The sequence below is a fragment of the Salmo trutta genome, chromosome 20 (assembly GCF_901001165.1).
Source record: "Salmo trutta chromosome 20, fSalTru1.1, whole genome shotgun sequence".
In the NCBI taxonomy this organism is placed as follows: domain Eukaryota; kingdom Metazoa; phylum Chordata; class Actinopteri; order Salmoniformes; family Salmonidae; genus Salmo; species Salmo trutta.
The window spans coordinates 35,489,984-35,508,463 of NC_042976.1; the positions used below are offsets into that span (position 1 = coordinate 35,489,984).

An 18,480-nucleotide genomic window follows, 5' to 3' on the forward strand; every position below is an offset into this window, starting at 1 on the left:
GTTTATGTGTAACTCTGTGTTGTTTGTGTCGCACTGCTTTTCTTTATCTTGGCCAGGTCGCAGTTGTAAATGAGAACTTGTTCTCAACTATTAGCCAGCAGCATACCACCCTGCATCCAACTGCTGGCTTGCTTCTGATGCTAAGCAGGGTTGGTCCTGGTCAGTCCCTGGATGGGAGACCAGATGCTGCTGGAAGTGGTATTGGAGGGCCAGTAGGAGGCACTCTTTCCTCTAGTCTAAAAAATATCCCAATGCCCCAGGGCAGTGATTGGGGACACTGCCCTGTGTAGGGTGCCGTCTTTCGGATGGGACGTTAAACGGGTGTCCTGACTCTCTGAGGTCATTAAAGATCCCATGGCACTTATCGTAAAAGTAGAGGTGTTAACCCCGGTGTCCTGGCTAAATTCCCAATCTGGCACTCATACCATCACGGCTGTCTAATCATCCCCAGCTTACAATTGGCTCATTCATCCCCCTCCTCTCCCCTGTAACTATTCCCCAGGTTGTTGCTGTAAATGAGAATGTGTTCTCAGTCAACTTACCTGGTAAAATAATGGTAAAATAAATAAATAAAACTGGCCTACCTGGTTAAATAAAGGTGAAATAAATAAAAAAAATACAGTATACAGTTGAGGGCACTAAAAAGTTAAGTCACATTGGCAGAGCAATTGCTGCAATACTTGTGCAACACAGAGCTCTATGATCTACCAGTGGTGGGTCAGCTGTAGTTAGCTGACTGGCATGCATGACCGCTCAGAACATGATGGCAGACAGAGAGATGGAGAGAGTTTCTGGGCGAGGACACAGCTGTCTCTGTTCTAAGGCAGAGTCTCCTGAGGCTGACTCAGGGCTTCTCAACAACAACACCAGTCCCCCCGTGGAACATCAGAGCAACGCCCAGGCGAAGCTAGCGTGTCACAGCAAGTGAACGTCAACACCAGGGCTACATTGTACATTATTCAGGCCTTGTTGAATGAATTGTCGCAGGACGGTTGCGTAAGTGAGAGGGGATCAGATATAACTCATCTTTAGTCAGGCTTTGATAGGTAAACACGTTCGGTATTCAATCAGCATCAATCGGTATCAATTAATGGTCAGGTTATCCCATCTTTCATCATACTTCTGTCTCTGTCTTTCTTTCTGTTCTCTCTTCTTCTCTCTCTCTCTCTCCCTATTCCCCCCTTCATACTCTTACTCACTTGGCCTCTTTGCATTCTTTCCAGAGACTCTTGATTACTCCATCTGGCCAAAGGTTGGGCGTTTCTGTTTGTCTTCTCCCCTGTATCTATGCACGTGGCCTGTTGACTTAGAAAAGACGTAGCCATGCGCTATAACTCAGCACCCGGAAAAGACAGAGGAGAGGAGTGAGGAGAACAACTCAACATATGTGTTTCTTCTTGGCGTACAGTTGACTTGAAAGGCCACACGTTCTATGTGCAATCATTCTCCACATGTGTTACAAGGCCCTGCCAGCACTGTAGGCAGTGAAAGTTATTTGAACCCCAACACAGTGACACATCCACTAGCACAGTGGTTCTGATTCCATTACTAGGGATCTGCTAGGTGGTGCACATTTTTGTTCTAACCCAGCACTAACACACCTGATTAAAATTGAACCGACAGTTGGGTTCAAAACAACAGGCGGTCAGATATCAAATACAACCTTAATACCCATTAAAGCATCTCTTCATAACTCAATAAGAATCACCAAACCTTGTCCATATGACTGATCCCTTGGCCAATGTGTTGCTTTGTTCTTTTGTTTCCTTTGGAATGAACAGGACATCACTGGGCAGGGGCAAGAATGACACCCTATCCCATGACTTATAATTAAATTATCTTTAAGACTGTACCAGATTGTTGATTTGATATAAAGACTGATAATGCCTGATGTGGATGGCTGGTCACTCAAACAGATCTCTCAACCTGCTGATCTTGTGGCAAGGACCCAATGCATTCACAAAATATATACCCTTCTCCTCTCCCTTCTGCTCTTCCCCTTCACCAGCTCGCAGTCCCACCCATATCCCACACGGATAGCAACTTCCACACCCATTTCCTGGGTATCACGTTTTCTCTGCAGGAGATTACCCCCATCACCCCTCCCCACTCCCACCCCCATCCCTTTCTTCACTCTATCCCAAGTGAGTGCAGTCTCAATCACACAAAAAGGAAGGAAGTTCTCAGCACTGTTCCTCGAAGGATTCCACCAACAGCTTTTGGACTTGAAGGCATGGGCACACACTCGAAGCGAGATGGGGGTCAACCCAGCTGAGTTGTTCGACTGTTTGTCTTTCAACTCACTGTTACCTAAGAGGAATGAAGACTCATTACAATGGTACATCATATCTATCCGATGATATTGTCTTTGTCTGAGGGGATAGTACAGATGTAGGATCTGAATTTGATCTCCCTGTTGCAGGAGACCTATCCTGCAATGCAAAACTTTTTAAACGTGTAGTGTATTTGAGGTTTAAAACAGCTTATGAAAAATGTATCAACCCCTACAAAAATGTCCATTAATTACAATCAACATAATAATAATTGCTGCAGGATTATTTTCCTTCTGTAGCAAACTGGCTCAAATTAAGATCCTACTTCTGTACAGTATTGTCTGCAGTGTGAATAAACACACCCTGAGATGAGGAAAAAGGCCCTGATTCTAAAACCATTGTTTTCATGTGTTACCGACTAACATAGATCATTTTGATTTGAGTCAAAGAACACAAGTAGAGAGAGTGGAATGGGTGTGGGGCTGGGGCTTGAAAATGGGAATGAGATGATGGGATGTTTATTTTTTATTTCACCTTTATTTAACCAGGTGGGCAAGTTGAGAACAAGTTCTCATTTACAACTGCGACCTGGCCAAGATAAAGCAAAGCAGTTGGCTCAGTTGGTAGAGCATGGTGTTTGCAACGCTGGGGTTGTGGGTTTAATTCCCACGGGGGACCAGTACAGAGAGAAAAAATAAAATAAAATGTATGAAATGTATGCATTCACTACTGTAAGTCGCTCTGGATAAGAGTGTCTCCTAAATGACTGTAATGTAACACAGAGTTACACATGGAGTAAACAAACATACTATACAGTAGAAAAACAAGTCTATATACAATGTGTGCAAATAAGATAAGGTAGGTAAGGCAATAAATAGGCTATGGTGGTGAAGTAATTACATGTGTGAGACTTGGGTCGAAAGCTGTTTCATAGGACTCCTTGGGTTTGGGTGACTAGCATTGAGGAATAAAGAAGAAACTGTTTTTTAAACTGAAATGGGGGCAGAAGCAGAGAACTAGGGTGGGTCGAAAAGCGGAATGAGAAGCAGAACATCCTCTGGCACATTTCCTCTTACGCATTTCTCTTTGCCATTCTAAGCAGAAAAGATAAATCCCTCATGCCCATTCTTCTTTCATGCAAAACTCTTACTCTGGCCAAAATCTAAGATAATGAAAAAGCTTCCCTCGTCCTCTGCAACAACGACACAGCTTTCCAATTACCCTCTGCGCGATAAATCAGCCTCCAATGGCAAAGTATCGTATCTGAGGTAAGTCACTGGAACAGGAGAGGAGCGAGCAAATGCCAAATGATCTTGACAGCTGCTGTTGCTGGAGGTAAGTAAGGGCAAGCAAGACGGAACAAGACATTAAGGAAGGACAAGACAGACTCTGCTGGGGTTGTGTTCCAAAAACTTACCTCAGAGAGGATGAGATACACATCCCTCTCCAACTAAATACTGGTGGGGCCTGAATCTAAATGTACTGTACGTATGTAGAGTTTTAGTTTTACACCCTCAGCCTCACCCTGCTAAAATATACACTGCATTAATTCACTTGAAGGAGCTCCTACTAATTTGGGGTGTTTTCTTACTCAACATTTTTCAATATCAACTGAAAACACAGGGGCTATCTAGATTTATACATGTACCTAGCTTTGTCAGCAGAGGAAGTTAGCTAGCAGTGAAGTTGAGACAGCTAGACACAGACATATAAATCAGACTTCTGTTCCCTTCAGGTGAGTAGAAAGCTGGGCCAGCTAAAGCAACCAAACCACCATATCAAAGACGTGTCTCTGAGCTTATGTGTATAAACAGGTGCCTGGATGTGTCAAAAAGGTAGAGACAGTAAATAAAGAGAAATAACAGACAGTCATTGTTCTCACCCCAATTAGTGTTTTTTATTAAATTACCACCAAAACAGGGAAAAATGCTGAATAGAACCATCATGCTATTATGAATACAGATCTGAATCATGAAATTGGAAAAGATTCAGAGACAGTCTTCATGTTTTTTTTCTCTTCCCTTTGACTCACAATGGAAAAAGCATGTGGACAGCACATGGCAACTGCCAATGTTTGGGCCAAACCAACTGGGTTTCAGTCATTGATGTACTGTATGTTCAATTCTGGGCCACACCTAGCCATGACAAAGGTTCCATGTCCATCATGAGACTATACCTAGATCTAAGACTACAAGGATTACACACAAGATGACTCCAGTTGCTATTTTTCTGGGCTAAAGACGGGCTATTGCGTATTCTGACAAAGCATTGTCTTCTGTGCCCAGTGTCCACAACTGAACATTGAATGCTGAAGTTGGCCAATGGTAGTTCCAGTAGCAAGAGGAGGGGAGTGTTATTGGCTATAACAACACAAAAAGCTTGATACATGGTGGGAGCATTCGGCTAACACCCCAGTCATCCAAGCTACCACTACATTTAGCTAAACAAGACGGCTGAACTGCAGCTCGTCCAGTGGCAAAAACAAACAACATGGCCATAACTCTCTCATTATCAGCGGGTAATATAATGAAACTAGCTCTCATACCGGGACCTATCTGGCCAAGGGAAACTGAGCGAGGAGTAGCAAAAACAGCCTTCCAAAAGTGCCCAAAATGGCTGTCCAGTCCAAACAAAAACATGCTTTTCTTTTGGGGTTAAAAAAACAGAGATGCATGGTGAGGGAATTGTAGGGGAGGCAGGGGAAAATGAAAAACATACTTCATCACTGTGGAAGGAAGAAAGAAACAAAGAATAGGTAGGGGTTAAGTAAGTAGGAGGTAGGTTGGTAACCTAGCCTAGCAGGTAGCCTAGCAGTTAAGAGCGTTGGGCCAGTAACTAAAAGGTTGCTCGTTCAAATCCCAAAGACGATAATCTGGCGATGTGCCCTTGAGCAAGGCACTTAACCCTAATTGCTCCTGTAAGTCACTATGGATAAGAGCATCTACTAAAATGTAGGAGGGGTGATTAGTTTGTGTGTATTTGTATTCTCGCACTCTGCTTTCTCAGTCCTGCCTACTAATTTCCTTCCAAAACACACTTTATGCCAGTAGCTGTATCTCTGGCCTGGTTGGTGCTCCTTTCAATCCAGACTAACTCCTATGAAAGTCTACAATGTTCTCTGGAAATTGGCTCAACTTCAAATAATGCAACAAGTAATTTAATTGCCAGAGCATTTTGGCAAGGACTATAGTCAACTGACAACATGTTTGGTGAAGGAAAATATGGAGTGGCAGAATCAGACTTGAATCATGAATGTTTGTTCAAAGAACAATTATTTTGCCATGTCTTATGTACAGTATGCAGACTGCTACTACACAGAGCTCCATTTACATTTTTTCTCAGGCTTTTTAAAGTCCTCTTTTCTTGCACATGGGCCATCTTGTAAAATCAAACTGACAATCGAAACATTTAAAGAGGAAGGATTTAGCCAGGCAGTGACTGTTTGATTCCACAAACAGTAATTAAGTTTGACGACCCTGGCTGGATGTAAGCCCCTTTGAGTTTCTAATCTACACACATTTCTCTGGCACGTCCGATAGCGGTTCACTCTAACATTTTTGTCTCCCGCCAATGGCCGCCTAATGCTTTTTATGAACCTCCTGTCTGGGTATGGACGGAGTAATACCCTCAACCCTACTCAACCCCACCCAGCAAAAAAAGAAAACTTCCCACAAAATGTTTTAATCTGCTTCCCATTTGCTTGTGTGATAACGTTATTACGACCTTGAAGAAGCGTTTTGGGAGTCGATAATTGTTCGTTGGATACACACTCTCGCCACAGCATTCCCAATAATGACTCACTTCAGGGGGAAGAGCCTAATGAATAATTGTGCTTTCCCTCTTAACCCCATTCACCTATATTTACGACACACCGGAGACTTACACTTCATTTTGCTCGCCTTTGGAATTAAAATCAGGTCCAACCCACAGACTAGCCCCCGAGACTTGGCAGAAACTGGCTTTAGCTGAGTCCAAGGCAGTACCACTGAACCATTACTGAACAGCTATATTTATTACAGTAGATACAATTACTGATGGTGTCACCTCCGACAACTAGAATCTGTGTTGCGGAGTTGACACACATAAAGCTGAAATAAAAAGATTAAATACGCAAGATGGATAGCGACCAAAATAGACACTCTAAAGCTGGTAGTACACCAATCTATTCTGCCATCAAAACCCACCAACCAATGAAGGTCCCTCCACCCATAAACCCTAATATAGAGACTTTTGTTGATCACTCCACCTCAGTGCACCACAGCTCAAAAGGTACCATTGACTTCATAGCAGACACCGTCAGTACTCCACATTGCCACTCCATCTACAGTCTGAGGGAAGGGACAGGTTCTATTATGTCTGATTAAGAGCTATGTAGAGGCCCTAGGTTTTACCTTTCTGAACTATTCTCACAGCGGTGGAGTGGGAGAGTCCCACACAGACTGGCTCTTCCTTTCCGTGACGGGACTGAGATTCCATCTATACTGAGCAGGCCCAAAGACCTCCAGAATAGTGTTAACAAGGAGAACATGGAGGTGTGGGGCGTAAAGGGTAGTGGAAAGGTTCATTTGTCACTGGTTATTTTGCTAGTCGATGACATGACAGCACAGAGCAAACAGCACCTGTACACAGATATGACTTCGCTTCTCCATCTCCTTGGCACCAGACAGCAAAATATACACAAACATCGAAGTGACAACTCGTGTTGGTTTGGATAAAGCTCTGTTTCCCATGGGTAACAGTGGAATGACAATCCTCTCCCACAAGTCCTCATCCCACAAATCTCCATCTGCTGTTTCTGCTGCCCTTTCCCTGTCTCCAAATGCTTCCGATATACTCACTCGCACCCTTTAAATGTACATGCTCTTCCTCCCTCTCTCACAGAAACAGAAAACACACACACAGACACATACACAGTCACCGAAACATACTGTTGTTACACGCAGTCTGACCATTTGTTTTTAGTAGCGGAGGTTATGCAGGGAGTACGTGTAAGTCTTTATCTAAATATGGATGTGGAGATTTATCCCTGTAGCGAGTCAGTGTGGAAACTGTCTCAGCATGAGTGATTTATTACCACCACTTGGATTCCAAAAGTACAAGATCACATATGAATCAAAACGGAGCATTGGGGTCAATGGGACCATCTTAACCTCACTTCTTTGGTTGGAAATTATGAATTAATAATTAACTAATGTCCTCAGGCCATGCTAGCTTGATTGACTGCTGATAGCGATCAAGCTAGCCTTTATCAACTATCATTCATTACATTAAAACCTTTTCATGTCAAGGCTAAAAGTGAATTGCAAGCTGCCAAGGATAATTGCAGAGGGAACATTTCTATGATTAGAGAAAAGGGAGGTTTGTCCATTTTTTCCCATGTTTGCTGATTGGGAGTATTTTGAATCGTACTCTCATCACAATTTAATGAAGAAAGAGCATCTGCGTTCCGGACCTGTCTTCACAAATCAACCTTGGCTTCACAGAATTCCCAAACACATTTCTTCCTAGCAAAGAACTCCAACAACAACACCAACAAGAGAGAACACTATTTAATCTTTTGTTATTTCAGGCTTTATACAGTATGCCCCCCCCCCCCAACTCATCTTATTGGTTTCAATCGTATTATTAATGTCAGCTTAGTCGTGGGGTCATGAATGTGATGTGAAAACAGGACGTGTGTGTATTTGTAGCGAGGAGTGTTGATTGAAATACAGCTTGTTGTCATTTTAAGAACCATCAGACCGTGGAGATAAGAGGTCACATGGGCTGGTCATTACTCACTGCTTCAGAACTTTCCCTCAAAACAATGGGCGGCTATTTATTTACTTACGTATTTAATCATTTATCTGAGTTGGTTAAAACTGTATGCTAGACAACCTCGGTAGAACATGTGTGGAGTAGGCATTGTGGTGCTTATGTGAATTTTCTTTCTTTTTCGACTTCAGACAAACATCGTTTCTTTTCTACATTGAATTAGACAATCATCCACCAGATGCATTGCGCTTTAGCTTGTGCTAATTTGTCTTCACCACTCCTATGAGGCTGACTGGTAAACCATTGGAACCCTTTGCCCCCCTTGCCAGGCCGCTATGCACCCCTGGTATTTCCTGTCAGTCCGAGCTGGAGTAGGGTAGTGGGTAGAGCTGGCAGCTCCGGACCATTTCAGTAATGGCTGCCAGATGAAGGGCGGTGATGTATGGTCTGGGTGTGTTTGTGCGTGTGTGCATGTGTGTGTGTGCACATTGAGGAGGGTGGGTGCTATACGTCTAAAGTCTCCACACCCAGCCCTCCCTCCCTGCCTTTCTCTTTCTCTTTCCTCCACTCCGTCCCATCTTCTTCTATGTGCCCCTGCTTCAAAAACAAGTCCATTATGTAACAAGCCAATAGACAATGCAGCGAGGGGTTCATTTTTAGAAGGGGGTGATCTCGAACATGCAAGGGTTCAGCCAAATCAAACACATGCTGGGACAGCTTGCAGTTGTTTTCAGATTCCTCCGATGTTCGGAGTGCAGGAACACTGTTCCAGGCGAGGCCCCATCCGCTTCATCAACAGAACATTTCCTTCTAATAAGCTCTGCTTGGCTTTGGTGGAGAGAGAGTAGAGCTCACTAGAGCACTAAGCGCCAACTGAGGATAATAGTCTTCGTACAGTTACACTTGGAATGTTCAGTCACAATGCCTACCTAAGGCTGTCGTGCACTTGAATTAGAGATGGGATGTGGTGGCATAAGTCGGAATGACAGTTCATGACAACCTACAGTACATCTAAAAGCCGTAGCTGTCTAACAAGACTGCATTCCTATTCTGTTGACGCAACATAAGAGTGCTGAAATGTCTATGTGTGCATTGCCTGGAAGATGAGAAAAGCTGTTGCTCTTACCTTTATTTCACATTTCTTGTGGCAAGTCAGCCGGCACACTAGAAGACAGGAAAAAAACAGAAGTTCAGTTAGTTTACATTTCCTAGAAATTCAAACATACATTTCTGCTAAATTAAATTTAAACATTGCTCAGCATAATGAAACGTGATATTGAGTAAATTAAAAGAGAGTATTGGAACACTAGGGCCTCGTCCAAGTTCATCAACATGTTTACTCTATGTTCAGTCAAATATTATTGGCTGTTAAAGACTGATGCTGCCCAGTCCTGGGGTCTGAGGTTTGGTGCTATTGGGCTTTTGGCCTTGTATCAGAGACATGGATCATACACTGTGGATGGGGTCTTGGGTGTCTTGGGTCTGCACATCATTCCACCTTACCCAGCTTTGAGTAGTTGATATAAGAGAGCAGAAAGAGCAGAAAGACTGGAAGGGTTCTTTTGGAGTGTAAAACCAATTTATGACTATGAGTTTAAGAGTTATATCCCGGGAAAAGGAATTGGAAGAGGTAATGAAAATAGGCATGCAAGTACAAGTGCAAATGAAAGTCGACAAAATGGTGAGGGAGTGGGAAGATGAGTTACATCCAATTTGGATACCCGAAAGACAGTATGTTAGGCGTGAGTTGGACCATTCAGGACCTCACAACAGTGGCCTGCTAGCCATTGAAGTTTAAAAACATTATCTTATGTGCTGTTTCTCTCTCTATTTCTCTCCCTCATTCCCTCCCTCCTTCCAATTCTGTGATCCCCTGCTGTTTCTACAAATGTGGGGTCAACGGGGAAAGCACCTGGCCCAGAATGTCATAAATTGTCAGCCACAGATGATCCCCTCAAAGGTTTGAAAATCAAAAGGCCGTTCAGGGGGCTCAAGCGGACGCTTTCCAATTCCAGTATGAAAAATCTATGCTTTCTCTGGAACCCCACCACACCTTATGTAATATGTGATTCTTCCTGAATCTCGCCACAAGCCACATTTTTATATGTGAGTGTAATATCTAATATGAATAGCCCTTACAGGGGTAGTTCGGGATTTTGGCAATGAGACCCTTTTTCTACTTCCCCAAAGTCAAATGAATTTGTGTATACCATTTGTATGTTTCTGTGTGTTGTTTGAAGGAAGTTGCTAACTACAGTGAGGGAAAAAAGTATTTGATCCCCTGCTGATTTTGTACGTTTGCCCACTGACAAAGAAATTATCAGTCTATAATTTTAATGGTAAGTTTATTTGAACAGTGAGAGACAGAATAACAACAAAGAAATCCAGAAAAACACAAGTCAAAAATGTTATACATTTATTTGCATTTTAATGAGGGAAATAAGTATTTGACCCCCTCTCAATCAGAAAGATTTCTGGCTCCCAGGTGTCTTTTATACAGGTAACGAGCTGAGATTAGGAGCACACTCTTAACTTTTTAGTGACAGGAGGCAGTATTTGGAAATTCAGATGAATGACGTGCCCAAATTAAACTGCCTGCTACTCGGGCCCAGAAGGTAGGATATGCATATTATTAGTAGATTTGGATAGAAAACACTCTGAGTTTTCTATCCAAAGTTTCTAAAACGGTTTGAATGATGTCTGTGAGTATAACAGAACTCATATGGCAGGCAAAAACCTGAGAAAAATCCAACCAGGAAGTGTGGAAATCTGAGGTTTGTAGTTTTTCAAGTGATTCCCGATCCAGTATACAGTGACTTAGGGTTCATTTTGCACTTCCTAAGGATTCCACTAGATGTCAACAGTCTTTAGAACGTGTGTTTCATGCTTCTACTGTGAATGGGGAGAGAACAAGTGCTCCTGGAAGTAGATGAGTGAGAAAATGACATGAGCTCAGTGGCACGCACTCCCGTGAGAGTTAGCTGTGTTCCTTATCTTTTTTGAAGACAAAGGAATTGTCCGGTTGGAATGTTATGGAGAATTTATGATAAAAACATCCTAAAGATTGATTCTATACATCGTTTGACATTCTATACATCGTCTGTAATATAACTTTTTTGACTTTTCGTCTGAACTTAACTGCACGAGCACAGTGCATTTGGAGTACTCTACCGAACGCGCAAACAAAAAGGAGGTATTTGGACATATATATGGACTTTATCGAAACAAATGAACATTTATTGGGGAACTGGGATTATTGGGAGTGCATTCCGACGAAGATCATCAAAGGTAAGTGAATATTTATAATGTTATTTCTGAGTTTTGTTGACTTCACAAAATGGTGGGTTTGGTTTCGTCTCTGAGCGCTGTACTCAGATTATTGCAAAGTGTGCTTTCGCTGTAAAGTTTTTTTGAAATCTGACACAGCGGTTGCATTAAGGAGAAGTGTATCTATAATTCTTTGAATAACAGTTTAATATTTTATCAACGTTTATGATGAGTATTTCTGTAAATTGATGTGCTCATTCACCGGATGTTTTGGAAGGCAAAACATTTCTGAACATTACACGCCAATGTAAAATGTTTTTTTTGTGGATATAAATATGAACTTTATCGAGCAAAACATACATATATTGTGTAACATGAAGTCCTATGAGTGCCATCTGATGAAGATCATCAAAGGTTAGTGATGAATTTTAGCTGTATTTCTGGTTTTTGTGACGACTCTCCTTGCTTGGAAAATGGCTGTGTGGTTTTCTTGTCTCGGCGCTGTCGTAACATAATCTAATGCTATGCTTTCGCCGTAAAGCTTTTTTGAAATCGGACAATGTGGTTGGATTAACGAGAAGTTAATCTTTAAAATGGTGTAAAATAGTTGTATGTTTGAGAAATTTGAATTATGAGATTTTTGTTGTTTTGAATTTGGTGCCCTGCTATTTCACTGGCTGTTGAATAGTGTGTCCCGCGGGTGGACGCTAGCGTCCCACATTTCCCAGAGAGGTTAAAGGGAGTGCTCCTAATCTCAGCTTGTTAGCTGTATAAAAAACACCTGTCCACAGAAGCAATCAATCAATCAGATTCCAAACTCTCCACCATGGCCAAGACCAAAGAGCTCTCCAAGGATGTCAGGAACAAGATTGTAGACCTACACAAGGCTGGAATGGGCTACAAGACCATCGCCAAGCAGCTTGGTGAGAAGGTGACAACAGTTGGTGAGATTATTCGCAAATGGAAGAAACACAAAAGAACTGTCAATCTCCCTCGGCCTGGGGCTCCATGCAAGATCTCACCTTGTGGAGTTGCAATGGTCATGAGAACGGTGAGGAATCAGCCCAGAACTACACGGGAGGATCTTGTCAATGATCTCAAGGCAGCTGGGACCATAGTCACCAAGAAAACAATTGGTAACACACTACACCGTGAAGGACTGAAATCCTGCAGCGCCCGCAAGGTCCCCCTGCTCAAGAAAGCACATATACATGCCCGTCTGAAGTTTGCCAATGAACATCTGAATGATTCAGAGGACAACTGGGTGAAAGTGTTGTGGTCAGATGAGACCAAAATGGAGCTCTTTGGCATCAACTCAACTCGCCGTGTTTGGAGGAGGAGGAATGCTGCCTATGACCCCAAGACACCATCCCCACCGTCAAACATGGAGGTGGAAACATTATGCTTGGGGGTGTTTTTCTGCTAAGGGGACAGGACAACTTCACCGCATCAAATGGACGATGGATGGGGCCATGTACCGTCAAATCTTGGGTGAGAACCTCCTTCCCTCAGCCAGGGCATTGAAAATGGGTCGTGGATGGGTATTCCAGCATGACAATGAACCAAAACACATGGCCAAGGCAACAATGGAGTGGCTCAAGAAGAAGCACATTAAGGTCCTGGAGTGGCCTAGCCAGTCTCCAAACCTTAATCCCATAGAAAATATGTGGAGGGAGCTGAAGGTTCGAGTTGCTAAACGTCAGCCTCGAAACTGTAATGACTTGGAGAAGATCTGCAAAGAGGATTGGGACAAAATCCCTCCTGAGATGTGTGCAAACCTGGTGGCCAACTACAAGAAATGTCTGATCTCTGTGATTGCCAACAAGGGTTTTGCCACCAAGTACTAAGTCATGTTTTGCAGATTGGTCAAATACTTATTTCATTGTTGACGTGTTTTTCTGGATTTTGTTGTTGTTATTCTGTCTCTCACTGTTCAAATAAACCTACCATTAAAATTATAGACTGATCATTTCTTTGTCAGTGGGCAAACGTACAAAATCAGCAGGGGATCAAATACTTTTTTCCCTCACTGTAGATTTAGCACAATGACTGGGAGTCTGTGGGAACAGCTAGCATGCAGACTTCCAGTCATTGCACTAACCCTTGTTAGCATTGGCTCGTGAAACTAGCACTAACTTCCTTCATACTAACTTCCTTCAAAATGGTATCCACTAGTTCATCTGACTCTGGGGAACTAGATAAAGGGCCTCATTGCCAAAATCCCGAACTATTCCTTTAAGTCTTTGATTTGAAGATTAAATACGGCCCCTCCCCTCATTGTGTGAAATGGGGTTCCTATCAAGTTGGAAGCAGAGGAGAGGGAGGGGGGCTTCACGGGATGTTTTTCTTAGCATGTGGCCTCCTGTGCTAACCTTGGAGTTGGATTATGGTAGATGTGCAGGGCCTGGAGAGAGTTGTGCAGGGCCTGGAGAAATTAGTATAGCTAGTCTAATTTGGAGTATGTGCAGGGCCTGGGGGTCTGAGATGCTTGTCTGGGTTTGGTTCTAACTACAGGGGGAGAATCATCCAAGCTGGAAAGAGATGCACCATACTCCAAATTACACTAACCATACTAATTTTAGACCATATTATACCATACCAGTGGGTCGTGTACAACATATCACTCACAGGATTACAGTTACCATCAGTGCTCAGGATTGGGGCATTCACTTTATCTTACTTCACAAAAAATACTACGAGATCATTTTTACCTCAAAAGTAAATCTGAATGAATATAAATAGCCCAACCATCTAATTAGTTCATAGAATTTTGTTTATATTTAGGCACATCAGACTACATTTGCACATGAGGGGGTAACATTTGAGAGCCACTTTGAGTGTTTAATTAAAGGCCTCATTGGGAGGAGTGTGGCAGAGTGAAAATGAATACCATGATGCTCCAACCCAGAGGAGACGCTGGTTCCCAGGGTCCAGCACAATGGACTTATTTTATCCAGTCAAAGAGCACGGCACTGTTTAAATACTAAAAGTAATTCACCTTTACGCGTCGGTAAGAACAACTCCATTTACATGTGACTATATTCTTGATATTGCGCGGCCTCTTGTGCCTTATTGCTGAAGTATAGCACACAAGAGATTGAGCAAGAGCTCAACTCATGTACTACCAAAAAGAGAAAACACTACACTATATTTGTCTCTGGAATAGCACCAATCTACGCTCCTCCCACCTCACCACACGGTGCAGATACACTGACCAGCTCTGTTCCCAGCACGTGATCCCTGAGTAAGCATACTCCCCTGGGGAAGAGTGAAAGACAGAGAGGGGAGAACTTCCATATTGGGTGTGAAGGTGGCCAGCTCAGAAGGACCCGGTCAGGCTTTTGCCTTGTTAGGAAGTTAGAGCTCTGCAGTGTAAACAGGGGAGAATGAAAGAAAGAAGGGGAACAAAGGAGAGGGTTAAGAAGGGATGAAGATGAGGGATAGAGTTGTGGGTAGAGAAGAGAGGCGAGAGAGGAGGCCTGAGTAGAGGAGATACATTGAGATATGATGTGCTAGAAAAGGAGAGGAGGCCGGGGAGAAGACAAGGGAAGGATGGATTAGAAGAGGACACAGAGACGGAGGTCCAAAACCAGGGAGATGAAAGAAAAGAAGGGGAGAAAGTGAGAGAAAATGCGAGAATACGCAAGAAAATAAAGAAAGGGGGGGTGGATATAGGATAGCCGTTAGCAAGCAATGGGAGTTGGGTGTTGGTCCACATGGAAGAGATGATGAGGAGCATTGAGGGGCTGGTTCCTATCTGACTCATGGCTTGAGGAATGAGGGAGGGAATGGGGCTAGGGCTATTTCCTCACCCGGGTCCTTTGTAATGGGTCAGGACTCCCAAAGGGATGGGCTAAGCCCAGCTTGAGGGAGAGCAGGGCTGGGCTATTTCCACACACACCCTATAGGGCACATACAACACACACACACACACACACACACACACACACACACACACACACACACACACTCTTATCCACAGCAACTTACAGTAGTGAATGTATACATTTTTTATTTTTTTTTGTACTGGCCCCCCGTGGGAATCAAACCCACAACCCTGGCGTTGCACACACCATGCTGGCGTTGCAAACACCATGCTCAACCAACTGAGCCACAGGCTCAGTTGGTAGATGTACATGTAAACACCCTGCTCTGCCCATTACTGTACATTATGACAGACACATAAACACACACACCCACTTTGCACAAGATTACTTTGACCTTTAATACTTAGGCCCAAACAATGTGCTTAGCATACCACAGCTGCACAAGTTTCCAAACCACCATCCCTCACCGGGGCAGCAGTGTATCTACCAGAGTAAATATTTACCTCCTGCTGTATGTGCTGCTAACATGCCGAGTAACCATACAAACAAACCAGCCACACGCACTGCTGCACTGTTAGCAGTTTTTGTAATTTTATCAGTAACGTACTGTATTACTGATAGTATGATACTCAATAAACTGAATACAGTAGACTATTGTAGAATCCACAGTAAAATACAGTACATTTGGGTTATAGCACACTGTAAGACCTTTCTGTAATTTCACAGCAAAATGTGTTTCACAGTATTAATGATGATGCATTGTGGGAAAATTGTGTGGGCAAGGAAATAGTCTCTGGCTCATTAACATATTTTAAGGTGTTTGTTGTACCCATGAGTGAGAGTGCTGTAACCCCACCGAATACAGTAATATACTGTATCTGAGGAATTCTATAAACCCTTTGAACACTAGTGGGTGCATGGTATTGTTGTGTCACACTCATTAACATACTTTGAGACTTGTCTCACAAGAGGCTATATGTGTTGCACTCGTTAGTGAGAGTGCTGTACCAATTGAAGGGATACGTGGAAGTAATTCCCTAACAATTACATATATACTGTATAGGAAACAGATCAGTGGTAGCAAGTCTCTAACCTTTAATGGTTGAGTGGCTAGCCATGTCCTTTTGACATGTTTTGCCCTGTAGTCACTTTCAGTTTAGAAGCTTTGTTAAGGCATAAAGTGCAAGTAAAAAACCAACTATCCGTTAGTATGCTGTAATGTATAATTTAATATTCACTATTATCAATTTCTGATTTTATTATCAAAACAATTAAACAATAATGTATTGTATCACTGTTTGTGGTATATATTTACTGCAGCATACTTTAAATGACAGTGCATTGTGGAAAAGTATTGTGGGAGGAGAAAGAATCGCTGTCTCATTAACCTATTTAAAGGCATGCCTTGTAAGTAGCCGTATTTGTTGCACCTGTTAGTGAGAGTACTGTACCAATTTAAAGGGATACTTTAGGATTATGGCCTTTTATCTACTTCCCCAGAGTCAGATAAACTTGTGGATACCATTGTTATGTCACTGTGTCCCGTATGAAGGAAGTTAAGAGGTAGTTTCGCATAGTGTTTGGAAACCAAGGCTGTCTGAAGGCTTCGACACGTTTACCAAATTATGCCAGAAAACGGTTCATTACTCAGAGCTTCATTATCTGTTCACAATGCACATTAGTGATGCTGGTCAGCAATAAATAGCAGCATGTGATTATCAGATATTTAAAAAAAAAAAATTGCAACTGCTTCCATCAAAATTCTTTGGCGCTGCAGTAAATCGTCAGCTTTATTCATCTATAATCAGTTGGAATACCAAGATTACTTTAAAGGTCGAAGTAATCTTGTGCAATGTGTGTGTGTATTTAATGCTTTACTAGTTGTTTTGTAATGGAATCTATGACATTTTTTAGGATGCTTAAGACAGAAGCTTATACTATACTAAATAAAAGAAATTATTTGAACAGTACAGAAAGTGTGGTTTAACATAAAACAATTTCAATGGGATTGGACCTCCAACCCTCACATTCCTGAATTTTCCATAGTGTCCTACTCTACCTGCTAAGCTACTGGTCAGGTGAAACGACATGTACAAAATCCTAACTATATTTGTAAGTACGTGTCCAGTAGAGGTCGGTGTTTGAAAGAAGCTTGGAATAGAAGAAAGCACCGAAACCATGGCAAAACCAGTGGGATCTCGCATTTTGCGAGAAAAAACACGAAACGAAATGAGGATTCGGGCGTTACTGATGAAGTACTTCTGATAAAGTGATACACACATTGGCACACTGTTTCGAAGTTAGCTGCTTATTTCAACGCATACCTTGGAGCTCCGGTATCAAACGTAACATCACTAGTTTCACAATCCAGTGCTAACAAGCTTTAGCGGATTGATTTGAAGTCTATGGGTATCTGCTAGCATGTTTTGTCATACCCATGGTATATGGTCTGATATACAACGGCTGTCAGCCAATCAGCATTCAGAGCTCGAACCACCCAGTTTATAATGTAAATTATATTACAGTAAAATTTTGGGTACTATACAATTGATTACCATAAAATGGATTAGAGCAGCTGTACTGTAAAATAAAGTGCAGTAACTTTACTGGACAATTTCTGTTTTACAGTGTGACTAACTGGGGTGACAGGTGACTGTGATGGGGTGTGATGGAAGCGTGTGTGTATTTGTGTGTGGGTGTGTGTGTGTGAGTGTGTGTGTGTGTGTGTGTGCGTGTGTGTGCATTACGAGGTCTTAGCTAAGCCTAATAATAGCCATACCACACCAAACCTTCACAAAAGTTTTGTAACTTTATTAGGGTAATATCAAAAGTAGGCATAAGTCAGGTCATTGTTTATAGGGAAAATACGAACGTTATTAAATTGCGGCATTAAATTAAGCTGTGCATCGCGCCTGTGGATAAACAGACCCAAATAGACCAGTGCCGGTTCGGATACATGAGACCCGTTGAGATCCGAGAGTAGAAACAGACAGAGAAAGAAACCTCAGACCGAGCACTGTCATCGCATCAATAAACGAGCGATATTGGCCAAATGATCCACAGTTACATGTCCTTAAAAACTGCCTGTAACAAATTACAAAAATATATTTGTTGTGTTTTGATGTGTAGCATATTCAAAACTTTATAGCCTATTGTTTAATTGTTTTTTACTTTTCAAAAATAATATTTGTCCACCTCATGGCTCAGCTGTCAGCGATATAAGCACTAAATGCATCAGGGCAGTTCATGCATATACAGTATGCCTATAGGCCTAGGCATCCACTGTATGATATGAATATTTAAAATATAAATATAAAGGAAGAGAAGCTTAGGCCTAGAGAGGCCGCGAGAAAGATAGA

General features: G+C 42.4%; 1 protein-coding gene across 5 annotated transcripts in view; it reads right to left on the reverse strand.

Annotated features, from left to right (window-relative positions):
- Nucleotides 1–18,480, reverse strand: part of tns1b (tensin 1b) — a 302,397-nt gene that overhangs the window by 145,753 nt on the left and 138,164 nt on the right. For all 5 annotated transcript variants that reach the window (XM_029703058.1, XM_029703057.1, XM_029703059.1 and 2 more), the window contains exon 3: nt 9,154–9,191. In XM_029703058.1, the coding sequence (XP_029558918.1) occupies nt 9,154–9,191 (38 nt within the window). The remainder of the gene's footprint in view (nt 1–9,153; nt 9,192–18,480) is intronic.